The sequence below is a fragment of the Callorhinchus milii genome, unplaced genomic scaffold (assembly GCF_018977255.1).
Source record: "Callorhinchus milii isolate IMCB2004 unplaced genomic scaffold, IMCB_Cmil_1.0 Scaffold9, whole genome shotgun sequence".
Taxonomy (NCBI): domain Eukaryota; kingdom Metazoa; phylum Chordata; class Chondrichthyes; order Chimaeriformes; family Callorhinchidae; genus Callorhinchus; species Callorhinchus milii.
In genome coordinates this window covers 22,664,917-22,685,509 of record NW_024704750.1, presented here as the reverse complement: position 1 = coordinate 22,685,509, position 20,593 = coordinate 22,664,917, and the positions used below count along the sequence as shown (strand labels likewise).

Sequence of the window (20,593 nt, the reverse complement as noted above, 5' to 3'; positions counted from 1 at the left end):
CCAAGTTTGGTCGAATGGGATTAATGTCGTTAAATAAACTTACATTAAAGCCCGAAGCTCGGCAGCCATGACGACATTTCATACAAAAAACAAACTTGCGGCTGTTTAAGGTTGAGTGACCTTCTGTAATGTTGACTCGAGACAACCTCTTCCCCCCACCCCAACCCCCCCCCCCACACAAACACACACACACACACACACACGCACACTGTATAATATTCACTGTTAACCCCTCACTGACATTCCCTTTAAGAGCCGCTCAGTTTTTGTCTCCTCGTCTTACACTTTTCGCCCACAAAATACACAGTCACTACACTTTGCAGTAATATCCTGCGAAGCGCTTTGAGACGTCTCAACGCTATGATAAGGCGCTATAATCAAAGGAAAGGGTTATTGTATATTTTTCTCATTTAGAAATCATTCCCATTTGGTTATGAAATATTAATATTTCTCCCCTCCTCCCCCCCCACCCCATTAAAGACGGATAAGGCTCTGCATTCTACCCCCCCCACACCCACCCACCACCACACTTTAACATACGTCCACACGAGATCCAGGCTCTCGGGGGAGGAGGGGGGGGGACACAAAATAATTCTTAAAGGGTATGTACCTGTCACGTTGGCTCACAAGTAGTCACTACAGCAACTTCCGTGGGACACTATTAAAAGGCCAGGATTATGGCTGTGTAAATAGTAAATATTTGCTATTGTTATTCGTGTTGTGTCCACCCACAAAAATACACACAGTCACTACAGTTCACAGTAGATCCCGTGAAGCACTTTTGAGACGTTTTTTTTTTCCCCTGACACGAAAGGCGCTGCGACGATGCTATTGATGGTTATTGTAATGGTGGTTGTATGGTGTGTGATTCCTGATGAGGAATGTGGGGGGGAGTGCGGAGGTGGGTGTCACAGGGTGTGGATTTGAGTGCAGTAACTGGAGTAATTTTGTGTGTGTGTGTGTGTCTCTCTCTCTCACACACACACACACACACACACACTCTCTGTCTCACACTCTCTCACTCTCTCACACACTCTCTCACTCTGTCTCATGCTCGCTGTCGCTCTCACACTCACTGTCTCACTCTCTCACACTCTCACAAGCACGCACAGAACTCTCTCCCTCTCACACACTCTCAAGTTCTCTCTCTCTCTCTCTCTCACTCCCTCACTCTCTCACACACTCTCACTCTCTGACTCGCTCTCACTCACACACTTAACTGTCCCACTCTCTCACACTCTCACACGCGCACACAGAACTCTCTCCCTTTCTCACACACTCTCAAACTCTCTCTCACACTCTCTCTCTCTCTCTCACTCACTCACTCTCACACATTCTCTCACTCCTCTCTCTCACACACTCTCTCCCTCTCTCACCCTCGCTCTCTCTCTCTCTCTCTACCCACAGGAATGCCTCCAGCAGTTGGTGGTGATGACATTGCCAAACATCCTGCTGATCGCTAAGGACCCGCTCTCAGGTGAGGGACGTCCTGTGTCAGCGAGGGGAGGGGGTGGATGGGGGGTGGGTTGTGGGGGATACTTGTGGAGCCTTTGACGAGGTGGTGGGGGGGGTGGGTTCCTGTTGGTACTGAGCCAGGCTGAGATGTTCCTTGCCTCCCTCGCCTCCTCTCGAGACCCTCCTCTTCGACCGCGCCTTCGGTCACCCTCCTACCCCCACCCACCACCCTGCCTGCCCTGCATCCCTCCTGATCTCGACCCCCGGCTGGGGTCCAAGCCCTGACTGGCCGATGTGCGGTGGTTGATGGAGGGAGTCACTGAAGTTACTTAATTGAATGCATTATCCTCCCTCCGCCTCTCAATTAATGTCAATTAATTAGTTAGTGAGTTAAGTAATTCAAGCGATCTCTCCTGTCGTGTAAACCTTGGGCTCCTCTGCACCCCTCACCGCCCGCCCCGCCCCTCGCCGCCCGCCCCGCCCCTCACCCCTCGCCGCCTGCACCTCCCCTCACCCCTCGCCGCCCGCCCCGCCCCTCACCCCTCGCCGCCCGCCCCACCCCCCGCCCCTCGCCGCCCGTCCCGCCCCTCGCCGCCCGTCCTGCCCCTCGCTGCCAGCCCCGCCCCTCGCCGCCAGCCCCACCCATCGCTGCCAGCCCCGCCCCTCGCTGCCAGCCCCGCCCCTCCCTGCTAACCTCGCCCTTGCCATTAGCCCCTCCCACTAGCCACTAGCCCTGCCCCTCCCTGCTCGCCCCGCCCCTTGCCCCTAGCCCTGCCCCTCACTGCAGCCCCGCCCCTCGCTGCTAGCTCCACCCCTCGTCGCTTGCCCCGCCCCTCGCTGCTCGCCCCGCCCCTCGCTGCTCGCCCCGCCCCTCGCTGCTTCGTTGAGTCAGTTCTGTGTCTCTCGTGCCTAAGGGTTTTTTAAAATCATCTTTCTGTTCAAACCCGTGTTGCTTTCACTGCTTCTCCCACTCTCTCTCTCTCTGTCTCTCCCTCTCCTGTTTGCTCACACTCTGTGCTCAGTCCGGCTCATGTCTCGTGCTCCCTCCTCCAGTTCAGTTGTCTCTGCTCCTCACTGCAGCTAATGTATGTGCTGCCCAGCGTCACCCCTCAACCCCCCCCCACCCCACCCCCATCCCCATCCCAACAGCTCAATGTCCGCGTTTCACCTTGTCTGCGTCAGCCATGATCTTATAGAATGGCGGAACAGGCTTGCGGGGCTGAATGGCCTCATCCTGTTCTCCTATGTTCCTGCGTCTCTGGACCTGCAAATGTGCAATCGTCTCGTCCTGTGGAGACCAACTCCTGTGCTTCTCCCCACTGCCTGTGTGTGTGCACCTGCCCCGGGGCGGACTGGCTGTGTGGTAATTGGGGACCCCCCCTCCCACCACCCCATCCAACGGGGCTTGATCCCCCCCCCCCCATTTTACCGGGCAATCCTGACCCCTTTTTGGGGAGCCAGTCCGTCACTGTAGATGCCTGCGCCTTTGCGTGTGCTTGTTTTTCTGCCTGTGTTTGTGTGTGTGTGTACCTGCCTGTGTGTGCGCGCGTGTGTGCGTGTGTCTGTTTGCACAGAGGCTGAACTGGGTACCACCGGATCGTGTGTATGTATATACCTGTTATAATCAGAGAGATAATTGCACATCTAATCAGTGCAACAATTATTAGCTCTATATAAATATATTATTATTAGCTCTATGTGAACATGTATTATTATTAGGCTCTATGTTTAAGAGTTGCGGTATTCCGGCGCTGTCACATTCCCGGGGATTAAATAGATTGCTGGCTATTTGCTGCAATAGTTAGAGAAACATCCCTCAAGGCAACACCCTCGACTGCAGGGAGTGGGGCCGGGAGATAAATTTGCCGGTCTGCGTGGCTATAGCGGTGTTGTAACAGCAGGTGGCGCTCCAGGCTGGTAGTTTCACTCCCGACGGGAAAAGGCAGGGAAGTGGGATTAGGATTGGGATTGGAATGGCCTCATTGGAAGAGCAAACACCAACGTGGCTCCTGCCGCGGGGCAGCCCTGTGCCACGTGTCGCTCTCTCTCTCTCTCTCTCTCTTTGGCCATAACCCCCAGAGTAACTCAGCAACCAACGCATGACATCCGCACAGCGTCTTCCATGTCGGGAGGACGTCCCAGGGCGCTGGACAGTCAGGGACCCACACCCGCGCTGGGGGGTTGGGATCAGGAGGGAGTGGGGGGGGGGGGCGGGGAGGGTTGGGGAGCAGGAGGGTGACCGAAGGCGCGGTTGAAGAGACAGGTCTTGAAGGAGGCAGAGGGAGGGAGGGAGGGAGGCGGAGGGACTTTACAGTATATCCTGTTGAGGCGCTGTATCAAATACAAGGATTATTATTATTATAAACGGACTGTGACATGAGATGATCCATTAAACCCAGAGAGCGAGAGCGCGCGAGAGAGCGCAGGGAACCAAACGAGCAACGCCCCAAACCCAGTTCAGCGCCTGATGCTATGGCTTACGTTCCTCCGCTGGAGCTGAGCTGAGCTGATCTGCCTCCGTGGCTCGTCTCAGCGCGGGCACAGTTAACCCTTTCCCTCCCGCCCACCGCAGCCCCCGCCGCCGCCGCCATCACCAGCGACAGCCGTAGGAAGGGGAGGCTCTCCGGGCCCCTGGAGACCGAGGGCCCAGCGGAGCAGAAGGAGGCTCAGCGACGCAGAGCCGAGTTGGGGTCCTTGGCCTACTCCACCTCCGCCATCCACCTCAGCTCGTCCAGCTCCGCACCCTCCTTCAGCTGCAGGCCCTGCGCCCGGCCTAAAGGTAGGCCTCGCCGTCACCAGGCAGGAGCGTCTCAGAGCGCTTCACGGATCATATTGGGAAGCGTAGTGACTGTGTATTTTGTGGGTGAAACGCAGCAGAATCGAACCCGGGTCCTTGGTTTGCATTCAGTTGCTGAGGCTTCAGATGGTGACGCTCCTCTGGCTGTTCGGCCCATCATATTGAGTCCTGTAGCTCAGCGATCAGAGCCCTCGCCTCGCAAACTCGAGGACCCGGGTTCGATTCCCGGGCGGGGGGGGCAAACCTTAGGCGGGTTTCCTTACTCCACACGCCTCTGTTTATCCAGCAGTAAGTTGGAATCCGGTTGTTAGTCGATTGGTGGGATCGCTTTTCTGGGGGTAATAATCCCTCCAAAAAAAATTTAAATTGCGGTCACTCAATCCACGCTGTCGTGCGCAATTGGCTGCCGCGTTTCGCCCACAAAATACACAGTCATAACACTTCACAGTATATTCTGCGATGCGCTTGGAGACGTCTCAACGACGTGGTAAGGCTGCGTATCAAATGCAAGGATTATTATTATTGTTATAACTCTTTTCAAAAGTTTTACCATACAATACAAAATTCGATTTGCACATCTTTCACGTCGGGAGGACGTCCCAAGGCGCTGGACAGTCAGGGATAACAACGATATAGCGGCAGAGCGGCTATGACGACTGATGTGGGTGGGGAGAGGGGGTGAGGAGTGGGGAATGAGCAGTGGAGTGCGTGAGGTTCTCGCTGACTGGTGTCCTGTGTGTGTGATTTTTGTCTCCTGTGAATTACCAGGTTGTACGTCCGACAACGATCTCCGACCCCATTCCCTGGAAATAGAGTTTTCCAGCTGTGGGAGAAGAAGCCCTGGTGAGTCCCTGTTGCGCCCTCAACAACAACAACAACAACAACAAACGGCATTTACACGGCGCCTTTCGTGTCGGGAGGACGTCCCAAGGCGCGGGGCAAGGAGGGTTTGCACCCGAGCTGGGGTTGGGATCAGGAGGGGGTGGAGGGCGGGGAGGGTGGGTTGAGTAGGGGCGGTTGAAGACCTTAAGACGGGCCTTGGAAGAGGCGAAGCTGGGGGAGCGAGTGGGAAGGATTGAGGAAGAGAGTTGCAGAGTGAAGACACGGCCATCGATGGTGGGGGGGTGCACACAAGGCCCGAGGTCCACACTCTTCCACTTTGCACTCGGACCCGGGAAAGGTTCAGGCAAAGAGCAAACATTATCGCCCTCACCCCCACTCTCTCCGAAGTGCGCCTGCGTTTGGGGGGCACTGGTTGTATCACACTATCGCAGTCCCTCGCTGTGCAACTGGGCAGCAATGGACGTCTTGTTCCTAACGATGTCTGTTCTCTCTCCGCCGCTCGTTTTCTCTCTCTCCCTCATCCCCCTCCTCTCGTTCTCTCCTCCTCTCCTTCTCTCCCTTTTCTCTCCTCCTCTCTCTCTCACACAGCCTCGAGACTCTGTGAGAAGAGCCGGTGTAGTTCCAGCGACGCCTCGTCTCCTCTTAGCTCCAAAGGTGAGGTTTGTGTCATGTCATTCCCCACGTTTCCCTTTGGCCGTGGGCGGGGCTGTGGCCGTGGGCGGGGCAGTAATGTGGGTGGGGCTGTGGTTGTGGGTGGGGCTTTGGCTATGGGTGCGGCAGTGATTGTGGGCCGGACTGGCTGTGGGCGGGGCAGTGATTGTGGGTGGGACTGTGGCTGTGGGCGGGGCAGTGATGGTGGGTGGGGCTGTGGCTGTGGGCGGGGCAGTGATTGTGGGTGGGGCAGCGGTTGTGGGCGGGGCTGTGATTGTGGGTGGGGCAGTGATTGAGGGCGGGTCTGTGGGTGGGGCCGTGATTGCGGGCGGGTCTGTGGGTGGGGCCGTGATTTCGGGCGGGGCCGTGGGTTGGGATTGCGGGCGGGGCCGTGATTGCGGGCGGGTCAGGAAGGGACTCACATCAGCTTCCGGCACTGGGTGCACTTCACGTGGAGCCCTGTAGCTCAGCAGTCAGAGCCCTCGCCCGGCGAGCGAGAGGACCCGGGTTCGATTCCCGGGCGGGGGGGGGTGCGAAACCTCAACAACAATTCGGTCACTCGACCCGCGACTGTTTGTGGGGTGGGGGGACGCTCCCGGGCGCAATTGGCTGCCGCGTTTCGCCCGCAAACTATACATACAGTCACTACACTTTACAGTCTGTTCCGTGGAGCGCTTTTGAGACGTCTCGAAATATAATAAGGCGCCGTATCAACCGCAGGGATTATTGTATCAGCGTTAATATTATTTTTTGGGGGGCGATGATTGCACCTCGAGCTCTTGATGTTTGACCCCCCCCACCCGATCCAACAGGTTTGGTTGCCAGGCGCCAGGAGGGCGTGAGCGGCGATGACCTGGTGCCCACGCGGGACGTGCCAACCTCCCCCAGAGACGTCCTCGGCTCCGGGCTCCTCACCCCCGGCAAACCGGAGCCTCCGTCCATGCGCCGGAGCCCGGTGTCCCACAGCACACCCCAGAGGGGCCGAGCCAGGACCGGCTCACCGGGCAGCGAGATGGTCACCCTGCAGGAGTTCCTACAGGAGAGCAGTAACCTCTCACCCATCAGTGCCAACGTAAGTCACTCAGCCTCTCACTTACTGTCTCACTCACTCACTCACTCACTCACTCTCTCACTCACCCTCTCACTTACTGTCTCACTCACTCACTCTCTCACTTACTGTCTCACTCACTCTCTCACTCTCTCACTCACCCTCTCACTTACTGTCTCACTCACTCACTCACTCTCACTTACTGTCTCACTCACTCACTCACTCACTCTCTCACTTACTGTCTCACTCACTCTCTCACTCACTTACTCACCCTCTCACTTACTGTCTCACTCACTCACTCTCTCACTCACTCACCCTCTCACTTACTGTCTCACTCACTCACTCTCTCACTCACCCTCTCACTTACTGTCTCACTCACTCACTCACTCTCTCACTCACCCTCTCACTTACTGTCTCACTCACTCTCACTCACTCACCCTCTCACTTACTGTCTCACTCACCCTCTCACTTAGTGTCTCACTCACTCACCCTCTCACTTACTGTCTCACTCACTCTCTCACTTACTGTCTCACTCACTCTCTCACTTACTGTCTCACTCACTCACTCTCTCACCCACCCTCTCACTTACTGTCTCACTCTCTCACTCACCCTCTCACTTACTGTCTCACTCCTCACTCACCCTCTCACTTACTGTCTCACTCACTATCTCACTCACCCTCTCACTTACTTCTCACTCACTCACTCTCTCTCTCACCCTCTCACTTACTGTCTCACTCACTCTCTCACTCACCCTCTCACTTACTGTCTCACTCACTCTCTCACTCACCCTCTCACTCACTCACTCACTCCCATCCATCCACCCACTCTCTCACTTTCTCACTCACTCACCCACTCAACTCACTCCACCCACGGCTGTTTGTGGGGACGCTGCTGTGCACAATTGGCTTCCGGGTTTCACCCACAGTCACACAGTCACTCCGCTTTACAGTATATCCTGTGGAGGGCTTTGAGACGTCTCAATAACGTGATATTATTATTAGAACTTGCACTTATATATCGCCCTCCACGCAGAGTGACATCTCAGAGTGGATCAGAGTGTGAGTGTGTGTGTGGGGGTGTGTGTGAGTGTGTGTGGGGGGTGTGGGTGAGTGTGTGTGTGAGTCTGTGTGTGGGGGTGAGTGTGTGGGGGTGTGAGTGTGTGTGTGAGCGTGTGTGGGTGTGTGCGAGTGGGGTGTGTGCAGTGTGGGTGGGGGTGTGTGTGAGTGTGTGTGGGTGTGAGTGAGTGAGCCCCATCATTTTCATGGTAGATAATGACCTGTCGCCATGTTCGTGTGTCACATTTTCCATGTGGGGAGTCGGATCCGGCGGTGTCTATGGAGAGAGGAAAGTGGGTTAACGTTTCCAGTCGATGATCTTTTCTCAGAGCTGTGATGTGTAGTGACTGTGTATTATGTGGTGGGGGGGGGGCGACTGGTGTGCTTTCCTGTATAGTTCAGGTGCAAACCCTTCACCGTCCAGTGCTTCGGGACGTCCTGGCGACGTGAGAGCCGCTGGCTAGTTTGTTGTTGAATGTTGTTGTTGTTGTTGTTGGAATGTTGTTGTTGTTGTTGTTGCAGGTCGTGGGCCGGGAAGATTTACTGAGCGATTACTTCACCAAGGTGTCTGAGCCCCCCGCGATGGCCGAGCCGCCGGCCGGCAGGCGGGAGAGCGCACGGACCCCAACACCGACCGTCTACGTCTCCCCCAACGTGAAGTCTCCGCACGGCCCCGGGGAGGGGAGGGGAGTGGGGGGCAAACCGGGGCAGTCGGTGAAGCCGAGCCCCCGCCCGGCCACGCTCCCGGCCCCGGCTCGCTCCAGCTCAGTCTCGTGCCTCCGCTCGCCCCCGGCGCAGCCCCCCTGCCCCCCGAGGGGCTGCTCGCTGGGCCGGGCGGTCAGCCTGGCGGCCGCAGACCTCCCCAGGCACGGCGCCGCCGATGCTCACAGGCAGGAGGCGCTGTCGCCGAGCGCTCAGGGCAAAGGCCGGCTGTCGCCGCGAGAGAGACCCCAATCCGCCCGACTACCCGGCTCCGACCCCAGCTGCCGAGCCGTGGACCCTCGCCGTCTGTCGCTCGCTCCCCCCAAGGACGAGAAGCCCCTCTCTCTCCCCCAGCACTGCGGCAGCGCAGGCGCCCTCTCTCCCGGATACCCCGGCCCCCAAACCGACAGGTCGCCGGCCGACAGGAGAGCGGCCCAGCCGAAAGGCGCCCCCGGTGGTGGTGGTGGTGGTGGTGGGGAGACGGCGCTGGTCAGGCCCCTGTCCCGCCAGGGTGAGGAGCCGAGGGGCCGGGGGCCAGCGGAGTCTGCAGTGGGGGGCGGAGGAGAGACCCCCGGAGCGGAGGAAAATGGCAAAGGACACGATGGCGCTTTGAAGAGCTCCCCAGGGGCCGCGGACCCCAATGCGGACCCCCAGACTGTGTGGTACGAGTACGGTTGCGTGTGAGCGGCTCAGAGACCCCCTCCCCCACCCGCCCCATAACCCCTCTGGGGGTCTGGGTGGTTATCTACTGTTTCCCCGCTATGTCTGTCCAGGGCTGTGTGTGACCAGCGCCCAGTGAGAGGCAGTGAGTGGGGGGAGTGTTGCCTCTCTCCAACTTCCCCCCCCCCCCCCGCCTCACCACCCCCCCGGATGTGCTCCTCAGTCCATCACTCAAGTGACTGTTTTGTGAAGATACAATGATGTGGGGGGGAGAATGGGGAGGGGCCTCCTTCACCACAACCCTTGTGTTTTTTGGGTGGGGGGGGCGGGAGGGGCGAGGGGGAGAGCTCAGGGATCTCCGAGTCGGTGAAGTGTGAGCACGGTGCGTGCGGCTACGTGGCGTGTGCAGGAGGTTCTGCGGCGTGAGGATGCATCGTGTGTACGTTGGCGCACGTACGTGTGTGTACGTGTATGGGTCTGCAGTGTGCATGTGTGGGTGAGGCTTCGTGTGCGTGTGCAGGAGTGTGCGCGCTGTGTACGTGCGGCCACGTGCCGGTTGTGCGCGGGCGGGGATTTTAATGGTCCCGTATTAATTGTGTAAATATTCCGAATGTAAATTGAAGGGAATCCACAGAGGATCGGGACGGGAGTTTACATTTCCTGTCAGAGAACCGGAAGATTATTTTTGTACCAGTTTGTAGAGATGATAAACAGCTGGTTTCGGGGGGAGTCTCTGGTCCAACCCCCACCCATCCCCCTTGCCCCCTCTCCCTCTCTCCCCCCCCCCGGAACAGACACAGTGTACAGGTGGGAAACTAAATCATTCTATGTCTCTGTGGAGACCATTTTAGACGGAATCTGTCCTTGTAATTAATTCTCTGCGTTTTCTGTGTCCATATCGATCTTATTTCATGTTTTATATTTAACGTGTTGCACAAATTTTCCTCTTTCTTTGGGGAAGAACCTTTCGACTACTGACAAGATGGCCGCCAGGGGAGCGGCCATTTTGTTTTCTACCGACCAAATTTGGGATTAAATTGGGAACACTGGAATCTTTTATCAGAGCCAATTTGGCCTGAGCGCGAGTGCCTGCGTCTGCGTGCGAATGCGTGTTAATGTATATGGAAGTATGTGTGGTGTTCATGTATACATGTGCGCGCATGCATGTTTGTACCTGTGCGCGTGCGTGTGTGTGTGTGTGTGTGTGTGTGTGCGCACATGTAAGTCGGTCTTCACATATTTGCACTGTACACCCATGGGGGGTGTATCTGTGGCTGTGCGCATTTTCTGAGAAAATGAAGTGCAATTGGAGGCCGGTGGGGAGGGGGTGTAGTGGGACGTGGTGCGGAGTTAATGTTCTTCCCAAACTGACAGAGATAAAGAAGGTAATAATCTTGATACGAGGAACAAAAAGACTGTGTTACTTTGTTGTATATCTCTGTTGTCAATAAGAGGGAGAGACGAAAACGAAGCCAATAATTATGTTGATGATGTGGAAATACTAATTAAATTCTCACCTTTTGAAGAATCTACTTTATTTTCCATTTCTTTCCAACTTTTATTTCTTTCTAATAGTTCCAAGAAACTCATCTTGCCACTCAACTAAATAATATCATAACAATCTTTGCATATGATGCGGAGCCTTATTAAGTCAAGAGATCTTGATGACTTGATAAGGCGCTGTTGTAAATGCGAGGCTTTTCGGGCGCCCCATGAAAGCCCCACAGGAAAGCGTCTCAGAACAAGTGTAGTGACTCTGTTTCGGCCTCAAAATGTGCAAGGATTATGATTATTATTTATCGGTGAGGGAAGTACTATACTCCAGGGGTGGAGGGGGCTGAAATGCTTGTGCTGTGCTGAGCCAAACCCCCGTCGCTGCGCACAGCTGCCACGTCAGTAGAAGCAAACTCAAGAGACGTGTGGGTCTGTAGTGAGTCGAAAGATTAGCATCTCTCGATTTTTAATGCGTCTTTGTTTTTAGGCGGTCGGCATTTCCACAATATTGGTTATTTGAATTTGATCTGATCTATGAGGGGCGGAGAGAGAGAGAGATAATCAGAAGTTATCTACATCCTTGATGCAGAAATGACTCGTGATGCTTCAGCAAAAAAAAACCCTCCCAAACTACCACAAAATAAACATGAAATGTAATGCTTCACCACCATGTTTCCCTCCCCCCCCCCTCCCGCCTCTCGTCTTGAGACCCTCCTCTTCGACCGCACCATCAGTCAACCCTCCCATCCCCGCCCTTCCTGCCCTCCACCCCTCCTGATCCCGAGGGGTCCTAACTATCCAGCTTCGGATGTCCTCGTGATGTGAAAGGCGGTGTAAATGTGTGGTTGTCAGCACTTTGGGATGTCCTCCTGACATGAAAGGCACTACACAAATGTTGTTGATGTTGTTGCCCAAGTCCTTCCTGTTTTTCTAAAATTCTAGTTTACCGCTCATGAGAAATCCTCTCTCTCTCTCTCATCGTCTGTATGTATACTGTTTTCTCCCCCTCCCCCCACAACACACACTCGGTGTGGTGGTGATGGGGGGACAAATGGGGAAGGGGTCCCTCTCTGTAAAATTCCTCTCTGACACCTGAAGGCTCTTGTGTCAATGATCAGTGGGTAATTTGTTATTGGATGGCCTTCATCTTATTTGTCAATCAGAGAATTTCCCCGGGGGGTGGGGTGCGGGGGTGGTAACCCGGGGGTCTCCTCAAGGAGGGGGTGGGGACGGTCAGTCTCTCTTTCTAGACTGGTTCCCGAGCCAGGAGGGTCCGCAGTAACTCCAGGGCACGTCTGGTGACAACACAGCCAGCCCAGCTCATCGTGTGAGAGCTCGTTGGGTGGGTCGGCAGTAATCTTCCCACTCAGCTCCTGTTAACGGCTGTTTACGGGGGACGTTGCTGGACGCGAATTCGCTGGCGCGTTCGTCCATAAATGACAGTCACCGACTGTCATTTACAATGAAATCGAGACTGTCCTCCCGATGTGAAAGGCCCTGGGGAAAATGCGAGGATTATTTTATTTTACAGCTACATAGAGGTAAATAGTTGAGTGTGTGGGCGGGCGTTGATGTTGCCTTGTTAATTAGACCGGTTAGTTAGATGTTTATATCAGGTTTGATGTGTGATGTGGAAACCTGGTGCTGAACCAGGAATCTCTGTCTGTACAGGTTTAACGTTTTTGAGTAATGTTGTGGAGCTGACACGGAGGTGGAATTAAGTTCAGAAATGAATCTGACACCCGGGGGAGCAATACTTGGAATGAAAGGTTGACTGGAAATCCCTATGACTGGTTTACAGCCACTCACAGCCTCGGCTGATGCTCAAATGCAGGAAAAGAGAAGGAAGTTCCTCTCTCTCCCTCTCTCTCTCTCTCTCGTGTCCTGGTCGACAATCCCTCGAATAAAATTGCTCCCTCGTTTCACCGCTGCTTTGTGGGGGGGAACAAAATTGACACAGGGAGTTGTTACGGTCTGGAACGCACGGCCTGAAAACACATTCAATAAGAACTTTCGAAAGGGAATTGGATAGGGACTTGAAGAAGAAACATTTGAAAGGATTTGGGGAAAGAGCAGGGGAATGGTCTGGCCTCGGGATCCGGGTCTGGCCTCCTCCTTGTCCCCCGAGCCCTCCGCTCCACCCTCGGCGGCCATGCCTTCAGCCACTATGCCTCGAGGCTCTGGAACTGCCTTCCTCACTCCCTTGGTCTCGCTCCCTCCCTTCCCATTTTCAGGTCTCTGCTGAAGACCTTTCTTTTCAACTGCGCCTTTGGTCACCTTCCTCCCCCTCCCCCTGGCTCGGCCTCGGGATCCGTTACCGTAAAGCGCTCTGAGACGCTGTCCAGCGTGGAGGGCGCTGTATAAATCCAAGTTGTTGTTGTTGAGCGCGACTGATTGAGTAGCTCTTCCAAAAAAGCCGGCACAGAAGGCACGATGAGCCAAATGGCCTCTCTCTGTGCTGTAATATTCTATGATCCCAATTAGCCTTTCTGTCCCTTATGAGTTTGGGGGTGCGGGTAAAATTATCGCTTCCCAGTGAAGGTGGGAGGGGGACGGTTGATCAGACAGCGAACGCTCCCACACCCCCCCCCCCCACGCGCAGACCATGCACACTCAGTGTCTGCCGTGACACATGGTAACTCTCTTTGTTGGTTGCGGTTGTTGGTACCTGTTGGGTCTGACTCAGTAATGAGGGATCAGGTCACTGTGATCAGTTGGGAGCTTTCAGTTCAAGCAAAAAAAACAAATTAATTAGCTCCAAACAGGTTTGGAACAAAATTACTGCTTGGATGAAGAATTTTTGGGTTTGCCTCTGTTTATCCAGCAGTATGTAGAAACCTGGTTGTTAAACAATTGACGGATCGCTTTTCCGTGGGTAATAATCCCTCCCCAAGACACATTCATCATAATAAATTGGTCGCTTAATCTGCAACTGTTTGTTCTGTGAAGTGCTTTGAGATGTCTCAACGATGTGATGAGACGATATATCAAATGCAAAGATTATTGTTAAAACAACTGGGGAAATGCAGTGTGACTGCAAACAGCAGCAAATAATAATAATAATCCTTGCATTTGATACAGCGCTTTTCACGTCTTCGAGACGTCTCGAAGCGCTTCACAGGATACATTGTAAAGTGAATTGGCTGTATATTTGTGGGCGAAACGCGGCAGCCAATTGCAAACAGCAGCGTCCCACAAACAGTCGTGGATTGAAGTGACCAAATTATTATAATAATATTGTTTTGTTAGGGGATTATTATCAGGCGGTTATTATTTGGGGTGCTGATGGTGCACATTATTAGGATTGTACATTATTAACCTCCCTGCGTGCCCCCATCTCCATGGGAGTTTCCCCTGTGGGTGTAATTTTTGGAGTCTGTGTTCAGACACAATAAATGCCTTTATAAACACATCCTGTAAGAGTACCCGTCAGTCTAACTGACTGACTGACTAACTGGTTGGGGAGTGGTTTCTATGTGCTGCCCACAAACTTCCGTGAACATTGCCTGTCTCCATTGTAAGACGTTCGTTCACACACATGTACACATCTCACTGTGAGGTTGTCGCAGAACCAAGACGGGATTGAGGCGAGTGTTTGTCTCCCCCACTCCCCGACAATGATCCACACCCAGAGGGGAAACAACAGCAGAAGTTGACTAGGTGATAACTTCTCTGTCGTTCAACTTTACCATCAAAAACCCTTGTTCAACATCGCTTCAACCGTGAAGGAATTTCCTCTCCACTGTCGAGCCTGTGCTCTGTGCGAGGGACTGACGGACCACTGACAAGTAAGTGCTGGGATTTTGGGGGGAGGATAATCAGAGGATAACGTGTTGTTTCATGCACAACGATAATTGTATTCGGTAACATGCTGAGAAATGCGCGGACGTCACAAAGCTCTTTGCAGTAATAGTAACTGTAATGTGAGTCGCGGCTCCTGATGCTAAATAAATGCAATTTGTTCTCAGGGGCAGAGCAAAACCTCAGGCAAGTTTCCTTACTCCGCAGTAAGTAGGAACCCGGCAACCCCTGGCAACATTTTTTTAATGTGGTCACTCAGTCCACGACTGTTTGTCGGACACTCCTGTGCGCAGTTGGCTGCCGCGTTTCGCCCACAAAAGCCATGGTCAATCCAACAACAACATTACATTTGTATAGCGCCTTTCACGTCGGGAGGATGTCCCAAGGACAGTGTACAGCATTTCAGACCTGAGCTGGGGTCAGGGGGGGCGAAGGGAGGGGAAGGGGGGTGACCGATGGCATGGATGAAGAGGAGGGTTTTGAGGCGGGACTTGAAGGAGGCTAAGGAGGGGGTGAGGCGGAGTGATTGGGGGATGGAATTCCAGAGGTTGGGGGCAGAGTGGCTGAAGGCTCTCCCGCCAATGGTGGGGCGGGTGGGTCGGGGGACGTGGAGCAGCCAGAGCCGGCTGAGCGGAGGGAGCGGGCGAGTTGGTAGGGGGTTAGGAGGTCACAGAGGTAGGGTGGGGCGAGGCCATGGAGGGCTTTGTATGTGAGGACCAGAATCTTGAACTGGATCCTCTGAAGGATAGGGAGCCAGTGGAGTTGGGTGAGAATGGGGGTGATAGGGTCATGGAGTTTGGTGCGGGAGAGGACACGGGCTGCAGAGTTCTGGATTATCTGCAGCTGTGGAGGGAGGAGTTGGGAAGGCCGACAAGAGGGCATTTGCATAGTCGAGCCTGGAGGTGATGAAGGTGATGAACAAGAGTTTCAGTGGCCTGAGGGGTGAGGTAGTGACGGAGTCGGGAGATGTTACAGAGGTGAGGGAAGGCAGAGCGGGTCATGGCTTGGATGTGGGGAAGAAGAGTTGAGGGTCGAATAAGGGTTCCTGACTGGCTGGTGAGTTGGTGAGCTGTAGTGTATAACCATGGAGGTTGATGTTGCCAGAGCCTGAGGTGCGGAGGCGCTGCGCGAACCAATCAGGAGGGCCTCAGTCTTGTTCACATTCAACTAGAAAGTTTGCCCTAATCCAGGACTTGATGTCCGATAGTCTGTCAGGACAGCAGTGGTCCTGGAGTTGAGGGTGGAGGCAGAAAGATAGAGTTGGGTGTCATCTGCATACATATGGAAGTTGACCCCACGTCTGCGGGTGATGTAACCAAGGGAGAGCCAGACGTGACAGTGCGGGGGCTGGAGGAGAAACCGTTAGAGGCAACAAAGTGGAGACGGTGAGCGAGATAGGAATCGAACCAGGCAAGGGCAGGTCCGCGAAGATTAAATAAAGAGGAGAGGCGGTGCACGAGGATGGAACGGTCGACACAGCACGTTCTGTGAAACACCAAGAGACGTCTCGAAGACATGATAAAGCGCGCGTTTGGCACATCACCTTTCGGGTCAGAAGGACGTCTCAAAGCCCTCTGCGGGGTTGACAAGTGACCGTGAATTTTGTAAGCAGCCGTGGTAGTCGGTGGCTGTTTGCGGGGACGTCTTTGTGCGCAAATTCTCCGTCGCGCTCCCCCACAAAATTCACAGTGAAACCCTGGGAAGCGCTTTGAGATGTCATCCTGACATGAAAGGCACACCAACAAATGTGGATCCAGTCCACTGCAGCGCTGGGGGGAGCTACAGTCAGAGGTGCCGCCCTTCAGATGAGATGTTAAGCCTCGTTCAGGTGGATGTTAAAGATATCCCGGGGCACCTTTTGAAAAGGGAAGGGGGTTTCTCACTCTCTCTCTCTCTTTCTCTCTCTCCCCCGGTCTCCTGGCCAACATTCCCCCAAATAAGATTCATGGCTTTTATCACCTCACGGCTGTTTGTGAGACGTTGCTGTGTGCATTTGGCTGCTGCGTTCTCCCGAAATACACAGAGGCTCAGGAGCTGAACTGACACGAGAGAGGTTGACAAGGGAGGGAGCGAGGCAAAAGGCCCGTGGGTTGAAGTTCCAGAGGGTGGGGGCAGAGAGGCTGAACATAAACCCGAGTGTTCGTGTGCACATCAAATGAGTGCAGTTAGACACCTGAGGCAAGTCATTGAAGAGAGATTATGTATGTGCTGGGTGGGAACCAGAGAAGCTGCTGGGATCTGCTGTTGCGTGAAGGTCACTGTTGTGGTAATTGGCTACACCAGGAGATGGTTCTTTTATGTTAATGGTAAAAGTTTTTGAGTTGGTTTATTTTACTAATTTTCTCCCAACCGGGCCTCTGTCCCCAGTCTGGCCTCTCCGCCTCTGGTCTCACACCCAAACACACAAACATGTACAAACACATATCGAGAAGATGTGAAAAACGCTATATCAAATGCAAATTTGTGAGCAAAATGCAGCAGCCGATTTCACACAGCGGCGTCCCACACACACACAGACACACACAAACACTCACACGTCCTCCTGACGTGAAAGGCACTATGTCATTTGTTCCTGTCAACGCGACAGCCCATTGCGCACAGCAGCGTCCCCACAAACAGCTGTGGGTTGACCAAATTATTATTTTTGAATTTTTTTGGAAGGGCTTTTTTTGAAGCGATCCACCAATCGATTGACAACCGTACTTACTGTTAGGTAAACAGAAGCGCGTGGAGTAAGGAAACTTGCCTAACGTTTCGCCCCCTGCCCGAGAATCGCACCCAGGTCCTCTCGCTTACTCTAACCACTGGCACTCTAGTGCTCTAACCACTAAGCTACAGGACGCCACGTGTATTATATTAAAACCTGGTGAACTGATTGCTGCAAAGAGAACGCCCATCATCACAAGGGCTAACATGATGTGCAGGTCATTTAGAAATCAACACCATCTCTGTCTAATCCCATTCCTTCTCTCTCCCCATCGTGTCTGTGCTGGTGCTCGCTCCCCCACTGGAGCGCTCCACTCTAACCCCATTCCCTGCTCTCTCTCTCTCTCTCTCCCCATCGTGTCTGTGCTGGGGCTCGCTCCCCCACTGGAGCTCTCTACTCTAACCCCGTTCCCTGTTCTCTCTCTCTCTCTCTCCCCATCGTGTCTGTGCTGGGGCTCGCTCCCCCACTGGAGCTCTCTACTCTAACCCCGTTCCCTGCTCTCTCTCTCTCTCTCTCCCATCGTGTCTGTGCTGGGGCTCGCTCCCCCACTGGAGCTCTCTACTCTAACCCCGTTCCTTGCTCTCTCTCTCTTCTCTCCCCATCGTGTCTGTGCTGGGGCTCGCTCCCCCACTGGAGTCTCTCCAACAACAACAAGAAGAGCTGCTCTGACGACCGCCTTTCTGCTTTCCTTTCAGCAAGCAGAGATTCAACTCCACTGTTTTGCCGACGGGCTTGGAGATCGAGACTGGGGGAGTGGGGGAGGGGTGGGGGCGGGTTTGGGTGCGAGGTTAGGCGAGCTGCCTGGAGACCGGAATAGAAACAGGAGGAAGTTTGGGCGAGCGAGTCATTTGCCAAGAGCATGAACTTTTACACCAACTGCACCCTGGACCACGGCATCCACCAGACCATTGTCCCCTATGTCTACATCTTTGTGTTTGTGGTTGGCCTCCCTACCAACCTCCTGTCCCTGTACTATAGCTTCCTTCAGATCAAGCAAAAGAACGAGCTGGGTATCTACCTGTGCAACCTGACCATCTCGGACCTTCTCTACCTGGCGTCCCTGCCCCTGTGGGTCCATTACATGCTCCAACATGACGACTGGGTTTTGGCTCCCATCCTGTGTAAGATCTGTGGTGTCCTCCTCTACGAGAACATCTACATCACCATCGGCTTCCTCTGCTGCATCTCCGTTAACCGTTTCCTGGCCGTGGTCTACCCGCTTCACTTCAAGTCCCTGCACACCATGAGAGGGGCAATGGCCGTCAGCCTCCTGATCTGGCTCAAGGAGATCGTGGTGTACTCTGTGTTCCTGCGCTCCCGAGCTCTCTCCAGGGACCATGACAATGACTCTCTCTGCTTCGAGCACTACCCCATGAGGTCCTTGGAAAAGAAAGTCAACGTCTACCGGCTTCTCATCGGCTTCCTCCTCCCCTTCTTCCTACTGTTCTTTTGCTACATCAAGGTCCTGCAGACGATCCAGAAAAGTCCCGGCATCCGAGGACCTTCCAAGATCAGGATCAAACGGCTGGTGTTCAGCACCATCGTCATTTTCCTGTGCTGTTTCGGTCCTTACCACGTCTTCCTGATGGCCCGAACCATCTTCGAGGTGGACTGCGAGTTTGCCAACGAGATATTCGACACCTACCACTTCGGGCTGATGTTGACCAGCCTCAACTGCGTGGCCGACCCCATCCTCTACTGCTTTGTGTCCGAGAGCACGCAGAACAGGCTCACCAGGCTCCTCACCCCCATCAGGAAGTTCTCTGCCTGCACCACCAGGAGGAACTCGCTGGAGCTTGTCGCACCCGTCACCCAGAAATTCGCCCTCATGACTTGAGGGTGGATGGGCGGGCAGGTGGGCGGACAGGGCGAAGGAGTTGTGGGCTGCACCTTCTGCCAGGTGAGGCCAGAGGCATAGGAGGTCATGAACGGGTGAGAAGTTAAACCAATTCCCCCTCCCACCATCGGTGGCCTGTTCAGGTGGGCTTCAGAGACCTCATGCGCAGTTCGAAAAGAAGAATGTTCCTCTCTCCTGGTGTCCTGGCTGAGAATTCCCCCTTCCCCACCGCACCCCCCCACCCCGCCCCAGAGCCCAATAAAATCACATCATTGAGTAAAATTGGCTGCTGTGTTCACCTACAAACACAGTCACTCCACTTCACAGCAAATCCTCAGATTGCCCCCAGGCGGAAGGGGGGAGGTGGGGGGAACCCAAATTTACCAGCGAGCAGGTCATGTCTAACAGCTTCTGTCTCTGTGATCTCCCCAGGAACGAATGATGAAGAATTCCCAAGAAAAAAACCCCACCAGTTTGATCTGAAGGTTATGTTGTTCAGGGAGGATGTGATGGTCTCTGAGCCAGTCAGAGTGGACGTCGCTGGCAACAGATCCACCCTGGGCTAGAGAGCGAAGAACTCGCAGCTTTGTTACACTCCGTATTTCGAACAGCAATTCACACAATCCTTGCATTCGAAACAACCCCTTTATCGCTTCTTCGAGACGTCTCAAAGCGCTTCACGGAATTTACTGTAAAGTGAATTGACTGTATATTTTGTGGACAAAACACAGCAGCCAATTCTGCACAGCAGCGTCCCCACAAACAGTCGTGGATTGAGTGACCAATTATTATTTTTTAAAAAGGGGTTATTACCTCCCTGGAAAAGTGATCTGCCTGTGTGTTTTACCCCCACTGTAGACCGGTCATAACAATTCCATTGAACCTTTTGTTTCCCTTATTTCTCAGCTGGGTGTCAGGTTCATTTCTGAACCTAATTCCACCTCCACGTCAGATCTCAAAATACTCGATTACTCAAAACTGCTGAACCTGTACAGACAAGATTTCCTGATTCCTTGACAGGTTTCCACACATCAAATCTTAACTAACTGGTCTGATTAACAAGGCAACCTCAAACAGTCGTGGATTGAGTAAAATTGAAATTTTTGGGGGGAAAACAATCCGCCAATTGACTTAAGAACCTTACAGCTAGGTAAGCAGAGGCGAGTGGAGCAAGGAAACTGACCTAACACTCCGCCCTGTCCAGGAATCTGTGAGGTAGAGACCTATAACACTGTGTTTCTCGCCCGCTGCTGTACTATGTCACAGCATTCACCTCATCAAACCCACACTCCACACTCCGGCCTTGCCACGTTCTTCTGACGCACTTCTTCTCAGGCTCTTAGGTATTCTGCCGAGAAAGAAGGGTTTGGTTCCTGGCAGCCTGACACACACACACATCGGCTCCACCGGTGGTCAGCCAACCGTTAGTTAGTTGGCTCCTTTCTCACCCTCGCTGGGGAACTTGTTGCAGAACCTAACCAGCCTTGTGGGAACCAGCTGTGCTCTGTGGGTTTCATTTCAGAAGAATGAGGAACAAAATGGG

At 53.9% G+C, this 20,593-nt stretch overlaps 2 protein-coding genes across 2 annotated transcripts in view; both read left to right on the top strand.

Annotated features, from left to right (window-relative positions):
* Positions 1-9,235, top strand: part of LOC103189667 (protein Daple) — a 33,727-nt gene extending 24,492 nt beyond the window's left edge. Inside the window, exons 4-9 of the mRNA XM_042338147.1 lie at positions 1,408-1,477; positions 4,028-4,234; positions 5,021-5,095; positions 5,684-5,749; positions 6,559-6,818; positions 8,372-9,235. Of these exons, the coding sequence (XP_042194081.1) occupies positions 1,408-1,477; positions 4,028-4,234; positions 5,021-5,095; positions 5,684-5,749; positions 6,559-6,818; positions 8,372-9,235 (1,542 nt within the window). The remainder of the gene's footprint in view (positions 1-1,407; positions 1,478-4,027; positions 4,235-5,020; positions 5,096-5,683; positions 5,750-6,558; positions 6,819-8,371) is intronic.
* An 8,752-nt stretch (positions 9,236-17,987) lies between these two features.
* LOC103189666 (ovarian cancer G-protein coupled receptor 1) lies at positions 17,988-19,050 on the top strand. The gene has a single exon (XM_007910130.2). The coding sequence runs from the start codon at positions 18,073-18,075 to the stop codon at positions 19,048-19,050; it is 978 nt and encodes a 325-aa protein (XP_007908321.1). The 5' UTR covers positions 17,988-18,072.
* Positions 19,051-20,593: the final 1,543 nt, after the last annotated feature.